The sequence below is a fragment of the Cyprinus carpio genome, chromosome A5 (genome assembly GCF_018340385.1).
Source record: "Cyprinus carpio isolate SPL01 chromosome A5, ASM1834038v1, whole genome shotgun sequence".
Taxonomy (NCBI): domain Eukaryota; kingdom Metazoa; phylum Chordata; class Actinopteri; order Cypriniformes; family Cyprinidae; genus Cyprinus; species Cyprinus carpio.
In genome coordinates this window covers 12996905-13015019 of record NC_056576.1, presented here as the reverse complement: position 1 = coordinate 13015019, position 18115 = coordinate 12996905, and the positions used below count along the sequence as shown (strand labels likewise).

Below are 18115 nucleotides of genomic sequence, written 5' to 3'. Positions count from 1 at the left end.
ATTTTCATTTAAACTTTACAAAAATAATGACTAAACTACTTAATAAACTAATAAACTACTTTAATTATTTACATGCAAATTTAAATAATTCTGTGTGCCCTTGTTTTAATCATTCAAATTTTCCAGTTGCTTTGTGTGTGTGTGTGTGTGTGTGTGTGTGTGTGTGTGTGTGTGTGTGTGTGTGTGTGTGTGTGTGTGTGTGTGTTAAAGCCTTATTTATAAATGAGCATTTATTAAGTTGCTTTATTTTAGTTTGTGCAAGGTTACAAAACAAACATTAGGTAAAGTCTTAAATAAGGCAAATTAGGTAAATTCTTTGTCATTTCATTGTTATTGTAATTTTCTTCAGAATAACATGCCTTGATTAATGTATACTTAATTTGAGAAAAAAATAATCTGAAATATTGATGGTTATAGCTCTCATGAATTTAAGAAGAGGCATTAAGCCTCAACCTGAAATTTCAATGTTAGGCACATTTCTTAGCTATTAAATGGGATTTGATTTGTCTTTGTCCAAAAACTGAGCATGAGGGTTGAGTCTTAAGAGTCTGTCCAACATCTTTCTGGTCTCTCTCAACTCCTGTTCAGCTCTTTTCAGCTGTCGGTCTTTTTCTTTGCAAGCCTTAATTAACATATCATGAAGCTCCTCTGAAAAAAAAAAAGAAAGAAAATGCACATTACGTTTAGAATCATTTATTAATATTAATTTGTTTCTGTACTAGATAGATCATCTGTTTCTTGGATATAACCTTTTATGAACATGCTAAATTTTCCAATAACACTCACCAGCCATTAGAGCAGATTCATTCATTTTGTCAGTCTCCTGTTTAGTCCATATTTTGTCTATCTGTAAGGTAAAGAAAAACAGATTGGCATCATACAAACTAGATATGAAAACATAACTTACAAATACATTTAATTTAATACATTTTTCATACAAATTAACTTATTCTATTTTTAATTCTATTGTTTTTGGAATATGCCAGTGAGAAAATCCTTCAGTTAGGAATTTTTTATTTTCTTTAATCCTGGTAATAATTATATCAGACAGCATAAATAAGTTCCATTCAAACCACAGTGTGGTCATTTGAAATGAATGAAACTGTAGGCTTTCTTACCTCAAACAGTTTTATCTGATTACTTTGACCTTGAAATGTTGGTGACTGACTCACAGGCTGGACTTCAGGTTTTATCCTCACTAAGAAGACAATGTGTTCATAGATTTGTGTGAAATCTGTGATTTTAAATACACAACTAATAACTACCCAACTACACTAATTAATTAGCATTGGGCTTCTGTAAGTGGCATTATGTAAAACACTATAGCTTAAAAATGCATCCTATCCCAACAAGTGGTTTCATTTGACTTTATTCTGACAAAAGATTGTTAATTAGCACTCTGAGCTGATGTACAAACCCGATTCCAAAAAAGTTGGGACACTGTACAAATTTTGAGTAAAAAAGGAATGGAATAATTTACAAATCTCATAAATTCATATTTTATTCACAATAGAATATAGATAACATATCAAATGTTGAAAGTGAGACATTTTGAAATGTCATTCCAAATACTGGCTCATTTTGGATTTCATGAGAGCTACACATTCCAAAAAAGTTGGGACAGGTAGCAATAAGAGGACGGAAAAGTTAAATGTACATATAAGGAACAGCTGGAGGACCAATTTGCAACTTATTAGGTCAATTTGGCAACATGATTGGGTATAAAAAGAGCCTCTCAGAGTGGCAGTGTCTCTCAGAAGTCAAGATGGGCAGAGGATCACCAATTCCCCCATTGAAGCGGGCGAAAAAATAGGAACAAATAGGAGCAATATCAGAAAGGAGTTTCTCAGAGAAAAATTGCAAAGAGTTTGAAGTTATCATCATCTACAGTGCATAATATCATCCAAAGATTCAGAGAATCTGGAACAATCTCTGTGCGTAAGGGTCAAGGCCGGAAAACCATACTGGATGCCCATGATCTTTAGGCCCTTAGACGGCACTGCATCACATACAGTAATGCTACTGTAATTAAAATCACAAAATGGGCTCAGGAATACTTCCAGAAAACATTGTCGGTGAACACAATCCACTGTGCCATTCACTGTTGTCGGCTAAAGCTCTATAGGTCAAAAAAGAAGCCATATCTAAATATGATCCAGAAGCCCAGGCGTTTTTCTCTGGGCCAAGGCTCATTTAAAATAGACTGTGGCAAAGTGAAAAACTGTTCTGTGGTCAGACGAATCAAAATTTGAAGTTCTTTTTGGAAAACTGGGACGCCATGTCAGCCGGACTAAAGAGGACAAGGACAACCCAAGTTGTTATCAGCGCTCAGTTCAGAAGCCTGCATCTCTGATGGTATGGGGTTGCATGAGTGCGTGTGGCATGGGCACGTCGTCTCTTTCAGGGAAGACCCTTGCATTTCTCCAACATGACAATGCCAGACCACATACTGCAACAATTACAACATCGTGGCTGCGTAGAAGAAGGATCCGGGTACTGAAATGGCCAGCCTGCAGTCCAGATCTTTCACCCACAGAAAATATTTGGCGCATCATAAAGAGGAAGATGCGACAAAGAAGACAGTTGAGCAACTAGAAGCCTGTATTAGACAAGAATGGGACAACATTCCTATTCCTAAACTTGAGCAACTTGTCTCCTCAGTCCCCAGACGTTTGCAGACTGTTATAAAAAGAAGAGCGGATGCCACACAGTGGTAAACATGGTCTTGTCCCAACTTTTTTGAGATGTGTTGATGCCATGAAATTTAAAATCAACTTATTTTTTTCCCCTTAAAATGATACATTTTCTCAGTTTAAACATTTGATATGTCATCTATGTTGTATTCTGAATAAAATATTGAAATTTGAAACTTCCACATCATTGCATTCTGTTTTTATTCACAATTTGTACAGTGTCCCAACTTTTTTGGAATCGGGTTTGTAGTATGGACCTGCAGAATATTCACCTCCTACTGTAATCTGTTGTGTTCTGTCTCCACTGATGACCTGACAATAGTAATCACCAACATCTGAGACACTGAAGTTATTTAGATGTAAGGACACATTTCCTCTCCCAAGTACGTGAGTGTCGAGACTTGCTCGGTCTTTGTAGCTCCTCCCCTCAATCACATGTCCTTTCTTGTAGATGCAAACACAGTCTGTCTCCTTAAACCATTTGATCTGCATGGCAATGGCACAGATTTCAGGAGTCAAGTGACAAGGAACAATGATTTCAGACCCAATAGAAATCTGTGCTTTTTGAGCTGTTTGAGGAATAACAAGCTGAAAATTATCTGTGAGGAAAAGAGAGAAAGATGCACTCAAACACAACTACTTTCACTTTTACTTACAAAAACAAAACACAAGTAAAACGGATGAAGTGTAAATGATTTAAGAAAACTTACCAATGTCTGGGTTGCCCATGTTATTCTAATTTAGATGAAAACAAACACAGTGTAAGAAATTGCTTGTTTTTAACAATGTAACAGTATGAGAACATTGTGTGTTGAATACTGATGAATAATGAATTAATGTATGCTTAATTTATTAATGAGTCAATGCTGTGATGAAGACTTTAATTCAATAGTGTGAATGATTGTATGAACTGTATTAATGTGCACACATACTCCATGTTGTTTCTTATCTGAATCATGACGTGATGCCTGGCTTAAATCTATGATACGGGAGAAAGAACAACAACACATGAACACTCAAGACACAAGTCTCAAGATTACACAGATTATACAAGTTATATTACATTTATATTTTATGGAGGTGCAAATTGTAGTTATGATAAGGTGGACGTTTAACGTGGAGATTTTACTCACTTTTGGCTGCCTCTCTTCTTGTTTTATCCTAAGATGTAAATAATACAATTTTTTTTTAATAAAAGTTTTATTATTTCACACTGTCTAACCTATATTAACAACCATATTTACAACTGAATATTCCATCATAATACAGGTGGTCAGAGCTTCCATAATGAAATCAGATCATACTTAAATAATAATAATAAAGTATTAGAAATGAATCATTTAGTATTTTAAAGAGAAATCTAGAAGAACTGCAAGCAGGAAGCTGATTATTTTTGGGTACAAATATTGGATACAAAAGTCTAGTTTAATATTTTTGAAAGCAAAGATCATTTACTACTATTGATAATGTGAAGGAAGAGGTTATGCTCTCTTACCTCATGTTGCATTAATTGGCAATAATATCGATCTTCATATATCGGTGTCTGACTCACATGTTGGACACCAGGATTTATCCTCACTAAGAACAACATTACTCATTACCTTTTGGGAAGTTGTGTTCTTCAATACCTGAACTTGTTTACCTATGATGACTTCCAAATTGCTTTTGCTATAGTTTACCTTGCATTATTCATACTAGTTGATTACTAGTTGTGTTTTCATACTCATTTGTTTCATATGAATGTTCAGAGAGGTTTTAAAAGTAGAGCATAAATGAGCATAAATAATAGGTAAGGTAAAGTGTAAATATATACACAACTCACCTCTTACTGATATCTTCTCTCTTCTGTATTTACTGATGACCTGACAATGGTAATTTCCGATATCTGACAGCCTGAAGTTTTTCAGTCGTAAGGACACATTTCCTTCCCTAAGCTTATGAGTGAACAGACTCACTCTGTCCTTGAACAAAACCCCTTCTGTCACCTTCCTGTCTTTATACAGGCAAACACAGGCTGTATCATTAGACCAACTGATCTCCATGTCAACAGCACTGATTTCAGGAGACAAATGACATGGAATAATCAAATCAGCCCCCAAAGAAACCTCTGGTGTTTTACTGGGAACAACAAGCTGAAAGTTCTCTGTGAGAAAAAGAGAGAAAGACTGACTCATTCTTACACTGACACCAAAATATATGAATACATAAAAGATTTTTAAAACTTACCATTGCTCAAGACTTCCTTCTTGGAATCCCAGTTGGGATGAAAGACAATACCCAAATATTTTTTGTTATTTTTAAGTTTAATATTAAGTCTTTATATAATGATGAAACTTTTATTTATTTTTAATTCATTAACTAATCACATATTATATTGATGTGTACACATACCCCTTGCTGGCTCTTGTTTGATTCATTTTTATATAAATCTTGCCTTAATTCTACAGCAAATAAAGAAGATAAATACAATACAAATAAATACAAATCTCCATATGTCTATATGCATATAGGGAGAGCATCGTAATCTATGACAAGTAATAAAGAAGATTTATAATAATTTGCTTTAAAGTAGACACAGTGTTACCCAAATATTTTCTATCTTTAAAGAAATGATTTGGTATCCTACAAAGAAATTTTTAAAATGTCATATGACAAAATTCTTCTCTCAATTAAAATGCACAATACACATTCAAATGATAAAGTTGATGATTTCAAGGTAGCTTACGTTTGCTTTTGTTTCCAGTTTTGTTATCCTAATTGAGATTAGAACAAATTAAGTTTCATTTATTATCTGATGTACTCTTGAAACACACAAACACACACACACACACACACAATATGCATACAGTATATGAATAATAGGTTATTAAAGTGCACACATACCCCAGGTAGCTTGTTGTCTTGAGGGTTTGGATGTGATGGTATATCCTGTGGTGTTATGTCTATAATGAACAGAAAAATAAACTCAAAAGCTAAAAAGGCAAGATACAAAAATAAATTTTCAGAGTTCTAATTACTGTTACATTAGTGCTTTTCAATATATTGGCCTACTATTAATACAATTATAATTTTAAATGTTAGTTGTTAAATGTGCAATGCAAAAACGAATTATAACCAGAACATACCATTTCTTTTATCCTTGTTGTAATCCTAAATGAGATAAAATCAAACAAGATTTGTTTTTATTTCCTGTCTCCAGTGGTTATAATCTATCTACATTTTGTATAAAATCAGTTTATATGCATTTCAAATGCAATAGCTATTGGGGCAGGAAACACAATTGATCATCTGGTTTGGTCCCTTTGAAATATATAATGTTTCTGCAAAACACTAGTAATCTTGTTTTTGGTAATAATTTGGTAATCTTGTTTTCTGCCTCTACATTGTCTTGTATATTTTGTGCAATATATAGTATGTTATTTACAAAAAATGGTGCTTTCTTACCACTGTAACGAAGCGCTGGGCCTTAGAAATGGCAGAGACTGCATGTGTCATCAAGCAAAATTGTTAATTAGACGGGCAATGCTATTCATTGAACTTCATTGAATTTATTTATTACTACAGGTATCTTTGGAAATGCACACAACCATATTTATTTCTGATCCTGAGAGCTTTTTATGAATTGCTTACCTTCTTCTGCTACATTTACTGTTATCTGCTCTGTTTTAAATTTACTGGTGACCTGGCACATGTAAACTCCCAGATCTGATTCTCTGAAGTCTGCCACTCTTAAAGAGACATTCCCTCTCGACAGGTCATTAATGAACAGACTCGCTCTGCCCTCATAGCCAACACTCTGTGTCATCTCTCGGTTCTTATAGGCACAAATACAAGACATCTCGCCAAACCAAGTAATCTCCATGTCAACAGCACTGAGTGCAGGAGACAAGTGGCATGACACAGTGAGAGTAGATCCCGCATTAATCTTAACTCTTTCACCTCTTTCAGGAATAACAAGCTGAAAGTCATCTGTGAGGGAAAAGAGACACGGAGAGAGATTCAGATATCACCTGTGATGTATCCTGCTGTATTTTGTTTAAATGGATCATACGATTCATTGTATTTTAGTACTTTTAAGTGTTATATAACACTTAACTCAAAAAATGCTCTCTTTCTACTGTATTGACACACACACACACACACACACACACACACACACACACACACACACACAGTAGTAATGACCTAAAATTATGCATTCCAATAACAACATAAAATGTTTTAAACCTTCACAATCCACAAAATGTTTTGATCAACAGCTGAAGTTGAGAATTATTTGAAAAGAACTTACTGCTTCTTCTCGCTGCCATGCTTCTTTTCTAAAACTGGAAGAAAACACATCCAGTGAGAGAGAAGAATGATTTCAATCTCACACAAAATGCTGGCTTAACTACACTGAAAATACTTACGCAAGTTGTTTTCATGTATGGATGATTGTAATGTTCCTGTGGCTCAGAGCATTGCGTTAGCATTGCAAAAGGTTGTGGGTTTGATTCCCAGGGAACACGTTAGGTAAAAAATGTTAGCCTGAATTCACTGTAAGTTGCTTTGGATAAATGCATAAATGTAATGGAATTTCTGTACCTTTCATGTTTTTCAGTATCTGTGGCCATCTCTTGATCAGATTAGTCTTTAAGGCATTCATAACATAGTGGTTATGTTTCCGCATGCTGGCCCCTGGGTGAAAACACTCTTTGGATGAACAGGCAAAACTGGTTCTCAACACAGTGGGGTGTATTATTTTGATCTTTTACTTGGGTTGCGTCTTTTATAGTATCTAGTACTTCATTTAACGAAGAACTTTTTATTTCAAAAGTCTTTTATTGGATTTATTAGCACGGAACATCAAATCAGCATTCTGCAATGTTAATACCCCAATAAACAACTCCCTCAAACACCTACCGACAACTAAGCTAAACTAATGTTATGCCCTAACAAGCAAACAAATCTTTAACCATTTAAAAAGAAAAACACAGTTTAAACAAAAATCAAGGAGGGATGCACCAGAGTTTGTCAAAGGTCTCAAAAAAACAAAACTTACTTTTTGACCGTTGACGAAGTATGTTCTCCACTGATGTTTTCTGCGCTTTTAAAGAAGGCAAAAACAAAAAGTAAGTCCTAAAATAATTCTGTGGTATATTTGGTTTTTCATTTACAAACAATGTACAAAAAGGGTACTTGAAGGAAAATTTACAAATGTCTTTTATTTGACAGAGCCACATAAAATTTGTATTTCCAGTATAATAGCTACATTCCACTTACTGCAACATAAGGAGCTCAAAGAGTCATATAAAGTGTATGTGCAGTGTCCTAGTATTTAATGTCAAACATACCCAAATCCATTACCCATTTCCATTCTTAGTTCACGTGTCAACTGTAACCTAAATTGAGTGCTGTTGACAAGTACATTCAGATGGTTTAAGGACAAAACAAGAACAGAGAAGTGATTGGCCACAACTTCTCTAACTTCACAACTTCTCTAAACTTCTCCCAGGGGGAAGTCGTGGCCTAGTGGTTAGAGAGTTTAACTCCTAACCCTAAGGTTGTGGGTTCGAGTCTCGGGCTGGCAATACCACAACTGAGGTGCCCTTGAGATCCCCCAACTGTTCCCTGGGTACCGCAGCATAATCAGCTGCCCCAGCTGTGTGTGTGTTCACTGCTGTGTGTGTGCACTTTGGATGGGTTAAATGCAGAGCACGAATTCTGAGTATGTGTCACCATACCTGGCTGTATGCCATGTCACTTTCTTTTGAGGGGAGGAGCTACAAAGGCAAAGTGGGTCTTCTGACTGAGGAGCTGGAAAGAAGAAATGTGTTCTTACAATTGAGGGACTTCAGAATGTCAGATTTGGGAGATTATCTTTGTCAGGTCACCAGTGGAGACAGAACAGAGGACATAACAGTAAGAGTATTTTATAACTTAATTCTGTACTGAATAATCTCAGTGTTCTCACTTTTAACAATCTCTAAAAACGTATTCTGCCTTTAGTGTTAGTTTAATGCTCATTATATTTTTTTTGTTTGGTTATATTATGGAATCTGTTAGAATAAATAATGACTAAAATTTGACAAAAGTATGTAAAATGACTGATTGTAAATCTAGCTTCACATTATTAATAATTTACTTTGCTGTATGTCAACAGATAACTTTCGGAGAGGATCAGCAGTAGTAGCACAAGCAACAGCAGGAGCAGCAGGAGAAGTAGCGGCAGCAACAGCAACATTTACATTTAGTCATCCAAAAATCTGCAGAAATCTTGCCATATTTACTAAAACACTTAGCAAAACTTTATTATCGGAGAGGATGTAGCACACAACTGCAATCTGGCATATATTGCTGGAAAAACTGGCTTGATTACTGGTTATCTGAAATTAGAACACATGCTAGTTTGAAATCACAATGACTAAAAGTCAGCGTCACACAGCTGTACAGAAGCCCAAAGAAATGCATTATTTTTGTCTCCCCTCTTTTCTAGTGATCTCAACTTTTCATAGGAGACCAAAAAATTCAATAAAAAACTGTGTAAAAATATAAACATCTTTAATACAAAGACAAATGTCTTTCAAAAGTACTATTATTTTCTTTTTGTAAAGTATTACAGAAAAAAATAAGCATACAAAAATAAGCAAAAAAGTTCACAATTTATAATAATAATAATAATAATAATTAAAAAAATTATACAAAATATTCCTTCCAGTGTTATTTTATCATTGAGTAACCATTGTAGGTTTTATTTTTATATTTTCTGTTTTTATTAACATTTTTGTTAATTTTAGCAATTTTGTGTTATCATTTGTATGTTTTTTTTTAGACTATATGTTATTGTTGTAGTTTTTTTTTTTTTTTTTTTAGTTTAGCTTTAGTTATTTTAGATTTAAGTTAAACTAAATGAAAAAGTTTCCTAGTCAATTAGCTAAAATCAAATAAGTTCAAGGTTTCATTTAACAAAAACCCACCACTACACTATCTCAACAAATTAGAATACTTCATAAGACCAATAAAAAAAAACATTTTTAGTGAATTGTTGGCCTTCTGGAAAGTATGTTCATTTACTGTACATGTACTCAATATTTGGTAGGGGCTCCTTTTGCTTTAATTACTGACTCAATTCAGTGTGGCATGGAGGCGATCAGTTTGTGGCACTGCTGAGGTGGTATGGAAGCCCAGGTTTCTTTGACAGTGGCCTTCAGCTTATCTGCATTTTTTGGTCTCTTGTTTCTCATTTTCCTCTTGACAATACTCCATAGATTCTCTATGGGGTTCAGGTCTGGTGAGTTGCTGGCCAGTCAAGCACACCAACACCATGGTCATTTAACCAACTTTTGGTGCTTTTGGCAGTGTGGGTAGGCGCCAAATCCTGCTGGAAAATGAAATCAGCATCTTCAAAAAGCTGGTCAGCAGAAGGAAGCATGAAGTGCTCCAAAATTTCTTGGTAAACGGGTGCAGTGACTTTGGTTTATTTCAAAAAACTCAATGGACCAACACCAGCAGATGACACAGCACCCCAAATCATCACAGACTGTGGAAACTTAACACTGGACTTCAAGCAACTTGGGCTATGAGCTTCTCTGCCCTTCCTCAAGACTCTAGGACCATGGTTTCCAAATGAAATACAAAACTTGCTCTCATCTGAAAAGAGGACTTTGGACCACTGGGCAACAGTCCAGTTCTTCTTCTCCTTAGCCCAGGTAAGACGCCTCTGACGTTGTCTGTGGTTCATGAGTGGCTTAACAAGAGGAATACGACAATTGTAGCCAAATTCCTTGACACGTCTGTGTGTGGTAGCTCTTGATACCTTGACCCCAGCCTCAGTCCATTCCTTGTGAAGTTCACTCAAATTCTTGAATCGATTTTGCTTGACAATCCTCATAAGGCTGCGGTTCTCTCGGTTGGTTGTGCATCTTTTTCTTCCACACATTTTCCTTCCACTCAACTTTCTGTTAACATGCTTGGATACAGCACTCTGAGCCAACTTCTTTGGCAATGAATGTTTGTGGCTTACCCTCCTTGTGAAGGGTGTCACTGATTGTCTTCTGGACAACTGTCAGATCAGCATTCTTCACCATGATTGTGTAGCCTAGTGAACCAAACTGAGAGACCATTTTGAAGGCTCAGGAAACCTTTGCAGGTGTTTTGAGTTGATTAGCATGTCACCATATTCTAATTTGTTGAGATAGTGAATTGGTGGTTTTTTGTTAAATGTGAGCTAAAATCATCACAATTAAAATAACTAAAGACTTAAACTACTTCAGTCTGCGTGCATTGAATTTATTTAATACACGAGTTTCACAATTTGAGTTGAATTACTGAAATGAATGAACTTTTCCACGACATTCTAATTTATTGAGATGGACCTGTGTGTGTGTGTGTGTGTGTGTGTGTGTGTGTGTGTGTGTGTGTATATATATATATATATATATATATATATATATATATATATATATATATATATATATATATATATATGTCACATATACCTTGCTACATGTACTATGTTAGGCTAACCGAAACTTGTGATTTGCACTTACATGTTGCTTTTTTGTTAATTTTTGATTACTTCTGTTGTCCTCATTCTTGGCACTGAGTGTATAAGTTGATGACAAATTGTCACATCTGTCCTGTTTAACTCCTGGAGGATGACCTTAAATGCCCTGGGCTGCGTTTTACATAAGCATTATTAGCTAACTATAGTCACAAGTTCCACTGAACTCTATTGGTAACAATGGAACTTGTGACCATAGTTGCTTTTGGGAAATGCAACCCCTGGTCTTGCATTATTGACAAACTATTTTCCTGTTTGATGACACTGTAAAGCTGCTTTGACACAATCATTTTGTCACACTCATTATGTTGTGTTTTCAGCATAGTGTGACATATTTATTATATTATTATATATATACAGGTCCTTCTCAAAAAATTAACATATTGTGACAAAGTTCATTATTTTCCATAATGTAATGATAAAAATTAAACTTTCATATATTTTAGATTCATTGCACACCAACTGAAATATTTCAGGTCTTTTATTGTTTTAATACTGATGATTTTGGCATACAGCTCATGAAAACCCAAAATTCCTATCTCAAAAAATTAGCATATCATGAAAAGGTTCTCTAAACGAGCTATTAACCTAATCATCTGAATCAACTAATTAACTCTAAACACCTGCAAAAGATTCCTGAGGCTTTTAAAAACTCCCAGTCTGGTTCATTACTCAAAACCGCAATCATGGGTAAGACTGCCGACCTGACTGCTGTCCAGAAGGCCATCATTGACACCCTCAAGCGAGAGGGTAAGACACAGAAAGAAATTTCTGAACGAATAGGCTGTTCCCAGAGTGCTGTATCAAGGCACCTCAGTGGGGAAGTCTGTGGGGAAGGAAAAAGTGTGGCAAAAAAACGCTGCACAACGAGAAGAGGTGACCGGACCCTGAGGAAGATTGTGGAGAAGGACCGATTCCAGACCTTGGGGGACCTGCGGAAGCAGTGGACTGAGTCTGGAGTAGAAACATCCAGAGCCACCGTGCACAGGCGTGTGCTTTTGAACCAGAAACAGCGGCAGAAGCGCCTGACCTGGGCTATAAGCAGCACTGGACTGTTGCTCAGTGGTCCAAAGTACTTTTTTCGGATGAAAGGAAATTTTGCATGTCATTCGGAAATCAAGGTGCCAGAGTCTGGAGGAAGACTGGGGAGAAGGAAATGCCAAAATGCCTGAAGTCCAGTGTCAAGTACCCACAGTCAGTGATGGTCTGGGGTGCCATGTCAGCTGCTGGTGTTGGTCCACTGTGTTTTATCAAGGGCAGGGTCAATGCAGCAAGCTATCAGGAGATTTTGGAGCACTTCATGCTTCCATCTGCTGAAAAGCTTTATGGAGATGAAGATTTCGTTTTTCAGCACGACCTGGCACCTGCTCACAGTGCCAAAACCACTGGTAAATGGTTTACCGACCATGGTATTACTGTGCTCAATTGGCCTGCCAACTCTCCTGACCTGAACCCCATAGAGAATCTGTGGGATATTGTGAAGAGAAAGTTGAGAGACGCAAGACCCAACACTCTGGATGAGCTTAAGGCCCGCTATCGAAGCATCCTGGGCCTCCATAACACCTCAGCAGTGCCACAGGCTGATTGCCTCCATGCCACGCCGCATTGAAGCAGTCATTTCTGCAAAAGGATTCCCGGCCAAGTATTGAGTGCATAACTGAACATAATTATTTGAAGGTTGACTTTTTTTGTATTAAAAAACACTTTTCTTTTATTGGTCGGATGAAATATGCTAATTTTTTTGAGATAGGAATTTTGGGTTTTCATGAGCTGTATGCCAAAATCATCAGTATTAAAACAATAAAAGACCTGAAATATTTCAGTTGGTGTGCAATGAATCTAAAATATATGAAAGTTTAATTTTTATCATTACATTATGGAAAATAATGAACTTTTTCACAATATGCTAATTTTTTGAGAAGGACCTGTATATATAAGTTACAGTGATGATGGCACTAAGTGATCATAATAGAATTCTCTCTGCCTAAAAAAAAAAAAAAAAAACTTGACCATTTCACTTTTTTTCAATTAAATATTTTGAGAAAATGACTTCTGAATGTCTTGTACTTCTGAAGGTCCACAGTCTTGATTCCTTTTAATTGAAACTTTAATAAAATTCTATGATATATATATATATATATATATTTATTTATTTTTTATTTTTTTTTTATTATTTTTTTTTTTTCTTGTAGCTTTACATGATTCTTTGTGCATTTTAATCATTTCGATTTTTCAATTTATAGCCTAAATGTATGTGACACAGGAAGACACAGGAAAGAATCACTTGTCGAATAAAGAAATCCTACTTTTATAAGGGCTTGGTTCATTATCAAATATTTCTGAATAAATTAGCATTTATTAAGCTGCTTTATTTTAGTTTGTGGAAGGTTAGAAATATACATTAAGTAAAGTGTAAATTCACTGTAATTACACTTATCTTCTTCATGATGCCATGTCTTAAACCCTTGTGCGTCAATTAAAAAAAAAGTTACCCATACTGTAGGTCCATAGCGGACAAAAATATCCATGTCAAAAAACTGTCATAAAAAATTTAAGCTTGGCAGCACAGAGTTAAGTTTGGGTGTATTTTAAAGAAGACTCATGGCAGATTATTGCTGAAGTAAAAAAAAAAAAAACTTCTAAGTTTATGAAAATGATTTATGAACAATATTTTATATAAAATATATGTTTTATGAAACCTGTAGAACTCTATGCCTGCTAGAAAATCAAAGCCATGAATCTAGTTGATATTGATAAGTTGATATTTCAAAAAATTGAAAGCTTTCAGTAAGATTTTGTTTGGGCGCAGTACCGATTTTTCCCCATTAGATACCAGCAAAACTCTGCACACAGGGGTTGGATTTGTGGTAGAGTTTTTCCTCTCTCAAATATTACAAGAACACACACACAATTTTTTTATGACACATACATTATTTATCCAATTGGCTCTATAATATGCAGAAGCAGAAAACCAGGAATAAAGCCAGTATTTGCTTTATAGGCCAAAACCTGAAAAAATGGCACCATCTGGTAAAAAAAAGTTTATTAAATTTTAAAGCCTTGGCAACAGAATGAAAGTCTATTAACAAAAATTGCATCATTTTACAGTTAAATGGCACTGCGATTAAAAATAGCAGTTTTAATGGGTTTGAATGGGGACATTTTGTCCTTAAGGTCCTGAGAGGAACTATTTTGTGTACCAAGTGCAAAACAGATTTATTATAGGAAATGAAAGCAATATAGTAAAATTCCCATTAAAACACACTCCTGTGCCAAAATTTATGCAGTTGGCAATAAGACAGGCAAAATGATAAAAAAATAAAAAATAAAAAAAAAAACTGAAAAGAACAAAAATGTCCAAAGGGTTAATGTATAGGTAATTTTGGAGATAAAAAAAATTCTAAAATATAGATTGCAATACATCTTATGAAATTAAGATAAGGCATTAGGCATCAACCTGACATTTGTATGTTATAGGTAGCTAAAGGGATTTTTATTTGTCTCTGTCCAACAACTGAGACTGAGGGTTGAGTCTTAAGACTCTGTTCAAGTCCATTCTGGTCTCTCTCAACTCCAATTGAGACAACCTTCTCTGTAAGCCCTGATCATCATTTGATGAAGCTCCTGCACACTGTTCACTTTCATTTCTAAAAAAAATAAATAATGACCGGTTATGTTTATAATCATATTAATACAGTAGTTTTTAATTGTTGTTCCAGTATCAGAAATAATATTCTGTTTCTTGGGTCTATATCTTTCATACATGTGGTGAAATTATACTTTAATTACACTCACCTGACATTAAAGCAGATTCATGCATTTTGCCGGTCTCCACTTCAGTCCATATTTTATCTATCTGTAAATTGAAGAAAATAGTCTGACAAACTAGATATGAAAACTTGGCAAATAATTTCTTTAATTTCTTTGTTGAGACTGAGACATTACTGTATTAACATAGTACATTAAATACATTTCATTTAATAAATAAAAATAAATAAAAATTTTCATTTTACAGTTTTTTTTTAACTGACTTTGCAGTGAAGAGTTTTTGGTCACTCACTAAATGCTTGTTATGAGTGTCAAGTTTAACCGTATAAAATCTGATATCCCTGGCAATATTTAGATCAGACATCATAAATATTTTTCTGTCAAACAACTTTTGAATGTAGAGTGCGGTCATATTAAATTAATGAACCTGTAGGCTTTCTTACCTCAAACAGCATTAGCTGAATAGATTGGCCTTGAAATGTTGGTGACTGACTTGCAGGTTGGACTTCAGGTTTTATCCTCACTAAGAAGATGATAACTCAGGCGTGAATATAGGTTTGTGTGAAATCTGTGGTCTTGGATACTCAAGTTATCCTGTTAGATGACTACCTAAACAGTGTTGGGGGTAACGCATTACAAGTAACGCAAGTTACAAGTTACGTAATCAGATTACTTTTTTCAAGTAACTAGTAAAGTAACACATCACTTTTTAATTTACAAGAAAATATCTATATATAAAATATATATTTTTCAAAAAAGTAACGCCAGTTACTTTGTTTTCCCATTCATTGACTGGCAAGTCTCCTGTCCCCATATTGGGAGAAATCTAAAGTACAGAGCCGTTGTGTGCGGTGTGTGAACATGATGTTACTGTAGTCCTAGACTAAATGTGAATGTGCATTAATTCATCCCACTCACAAAAAAAAGATTTAGCATTCATCTAAATCAATTAAAACAGTGAAATGCAAACTCAGAATATGATGCAAACCTGCAATAATTAAATATGTTAAATAACACAAAAGCATCTAATCCCATTTTATTAACCAGTGTCTTTGCTGCTGACCTTTGATGAGCTAGTTCAACCATACTAATAAGCAAAAATGACTTCAGATAAACTAACAGTTGTGCTTATTTTTTTTATTTTTTTTTATTGCTGAAGTTTGTTGAACCTTGTTCTCCTACGTTCTACTGTACAGACGTGAATTTACTTTTCCTTCAGCCTGAGGTTTATTCATTACACTTTTTGGTATGAAAGGGCTTTTACATTTGTTATAAATAGAACTTCTTATATTAAAAACAATCAAGCCCTGCTCAAATTAAAAAGTAATGCGAAAGTAACGCAAAAGTAATGTAACAGATTACTTTCCATAAAAAGTAACTAATTAACGTAATTAGTTACTTTTTTAGGGAGTAACGCAATATTGTAATGCATTACTTTTAAAAGTAACTTTCCCCAACACTGTACATAAAACACTAATTAACTTAGGATTGGGCTTCTATAAGTGTCATTACTATAATACAGCTTAAAATAAAAATGCATACAATGCAGTTTCTTTATGCTGAAAAACACAGTTTCAGTTTACTTCATTCTGACAAAAGATTGTTAATTAGCACGCTGAGCTGATGAAGTATGGACCTGCAGAATACTCACCTCCTACTGTAATCTGTTGTGTTCTGTCTCCACTGATGACCTGACAATAGTAATCACCAACATCTGAGACACTGAAGTTACTTAGATGTAAGGACACATTTCCTCTCTCCAATTCATGAGTGTCGAGACTTGCTCGGTCTTTGTAGCTCCTCCCCTCAATCACATGTCCTTTCTTGAAGATGCAAACACAGTCTGTCTCCTTAAACCATTTGATCTGCACGGCAATGGCACAGATTTCAGGAGTCAAGTGACAAGGAACAATGATTTCAGACCCAATAGAAATCTGTGCTTCTTGAGCTGTTTGAGGAATAACAAGCTGAAAATCATCTGTGAGGAAAAGAGAGAAAGATGGTCTTACATGCATTACAACTTTCACCTTTACTTACACAAACACTAGACAAAAATTGGTAGAACAAAAATATTAGAATGAGTGAGTAAAACCAATGAAGTGTTTTAAGACAACTTACCAGATACACTCTTGCTGTAATTCTAATTTAACGAAAACAAACAGTGAAGAGATTTTAGACTTCTTCCAACATAACATCCAAGAATTCATTTCACAGTGATTTTTTATGAAAGAGTCACAACATAAAGCCAGTTTTGGCAATGTTACAATATGCAGTATAAGAACATTTTAGGTGAATGAATATTACATTTATTTATACTTCATTTATTAAGCAATGAATGGTGTGAAAACCTAAACAATACAATATAAAACAATGGTATCAGTTTATGGACAGTATTAATGTGTACACATAGCCTACCCCACGTTGTTTCTCATCTGATTCACTTTGATGTGAAGTGTGCCTTGGTAATTCTATAATGAATAATAAAAACACAATGAAACTCAAACACTCTTCACAAATAAGGTCCACACATGTAATATACTGTATATACACACTATATACATATACACACACACACACACACATACATATATATATATATCTATATATATATATATATATATATATATATATATATATATATATAACTTAGTTTACAAAATAATATTATTTGCAAAGCAGAGATTTTAAGACAACTTACTGTGTGTTGGTTCTCTTGTCCTTTTATCCTAATTGAGATTAAATGGTTTTACAATGTATTTACAACTATATTTACAGTTGATATCATAATAAGTTTCATTGTTTTTATATGTTAGGGTTACTATTACATTAAGCAAATTACCAATTTAGCTATTTAGTATTTTAATGAGTGAGAAAGATCTGCAGGAAGGGTTGATTATTGAAAGTCATTTTGTCTTTTAATGTCTCACTTTCTAAATACTTTTACAATATTAAATTCATAAGAGTAGCTTGATATTATTTGAAGGATAATTTACAATGGATAATGTGAAGGTAAAAGTTGTTTTCTTACCTCATTTCCTTCTGGAAACATTGGTGACTGACTCATAGACTGCAAACCAGGATTTATCCTCACTAAGAAAAACATTACTCATGT

The 18115-nt window shown here is 34.5% G+C and overlaps 2 protein-coding genes across 6 annotated transcripts; both read right to left on the bottom strand.

Moving 5' to 3' along the window:
- Positions 1-160: 160 nt before the first annotated feature.
- LOC109102817 (butyrophilin-like protein 2) lies at positions 161-7942 on the bottom strand. Of its 5 annotated transcripts, none has more exons than XM_042753920.1 (19): positions 7278-7942; positions 7103-7138; positions 6985-7018; positions 6324-6662; positions 6138-6175; positions 5819-5843; positions 5577-5635; positions 5419-5446; positions 5085-5134; positions 4920-4938; positions 4516-4836; positions 4189-4271; positions 3827-3854; positions 3626-3672; positions 3404-3428; positions 2966-3292; positions 1119-1198; positions 787-847; positions 161-648 (listed from the first exon to the last, which is right to left on the bottom strand). In XM_042753920.1, exons 3-19 carry the CDS (start codon positions 7001-7003, stop codon positions 488-490), a joined length of 1710 nt encoding a protein of 569 aa, XP_042609854.1. In that variant the 5' UTR covers positions 7004-7018; positions 7103-7138; positions 7278-7942; the 3' UTR covers positions 161-487. The 5 variants fall into 5 exon arrangements, with proteins under 5 accessions (XP_042609854.1, XP_042609852.1, XP_042609860.1 ...); XM_042753918.1 differs by having other exon boundaries at positions 7103-7370; positions 7735-7942; XM_042753926.1 differs by lacking the exon at positions 3404-3428 and having other exon boundaries at positions 2966-3179; positions 7103-7942.
- Positions 7943-14263: 6321 nt separating this feature from the next.
- Positions 14264-18109, bottom strand: LOC109060611 (selection and upkeep of intraepithelial T-cells protein 1-like). The gene is made up of 8 exons (XM_042753913.1): positions 18032-18109; positions 17702-17729; positions 17419-17471; positions 17122-17143; positions 16655-16981; positions 15447-15526; positions 15031-15091; positions 14264-14882 (listed from the first exon to the last, which is right to left on the bottom strand). The coding sequence occupies exons 1-8, from the start codon at positions 18104-18106 to the stop codon at positions 14803-14805; spliced, it is 726 nt and encodes a 241-aa protein (XP_042609847.1). The 5' UTR covers positions 18107-18109; the 3' UTR covers positions 14264-14802.
- Positions 18110-18115: the final 6 nt, after the last annotated feature.

What these genes read in the sequence shown, in the direction of transcription:
- LOC109102817 (XM_042753920.1), bottom strand. An exon ending in AACTGGAAACAAAAGCAAAC is followed by an intron (nt 5,135 to 5,418) that starts GTAAGCTACCTT and finishes TATTTGCTGTAG; the next exon opens with AATTAAGGCAAGATTTATAT. An exon ending in ATCAGATAAAACTGTTTGAG is followed by an intron (nt 848 to 1,118) that starts GTAAGAAAGCCT and finishes TTTACCTTACAG; the next exon opens with ATAGACAAAATATGGACTAA.
- LOC109060611 (XM_042753913.1), bottom strand. Translation starts at nt 18,106, where the DNA reads ATGTTTTTCTTAGTGAGGATAAATCCTGGTTTGCAGTCTATGAGTCAG. An exon ending in CAGATGAGAAACAACGTGGG is followed by an intron (nt 17,144 to 17,418) that starts GTAGGCTATGTG and finishes TCGTTAAATTAG; the next exon opens with AATTACAGCAAGAGTGTATC. An exon ending in TTACAGCAAGAGTGTATCTG is followed by an intron (nt 16,982 to 17,121) that starts GTAAGTTGTCTT and finishes TTTTCCTCACAG; the next exon opens with ATGATTTTCAGCTTGTTATT.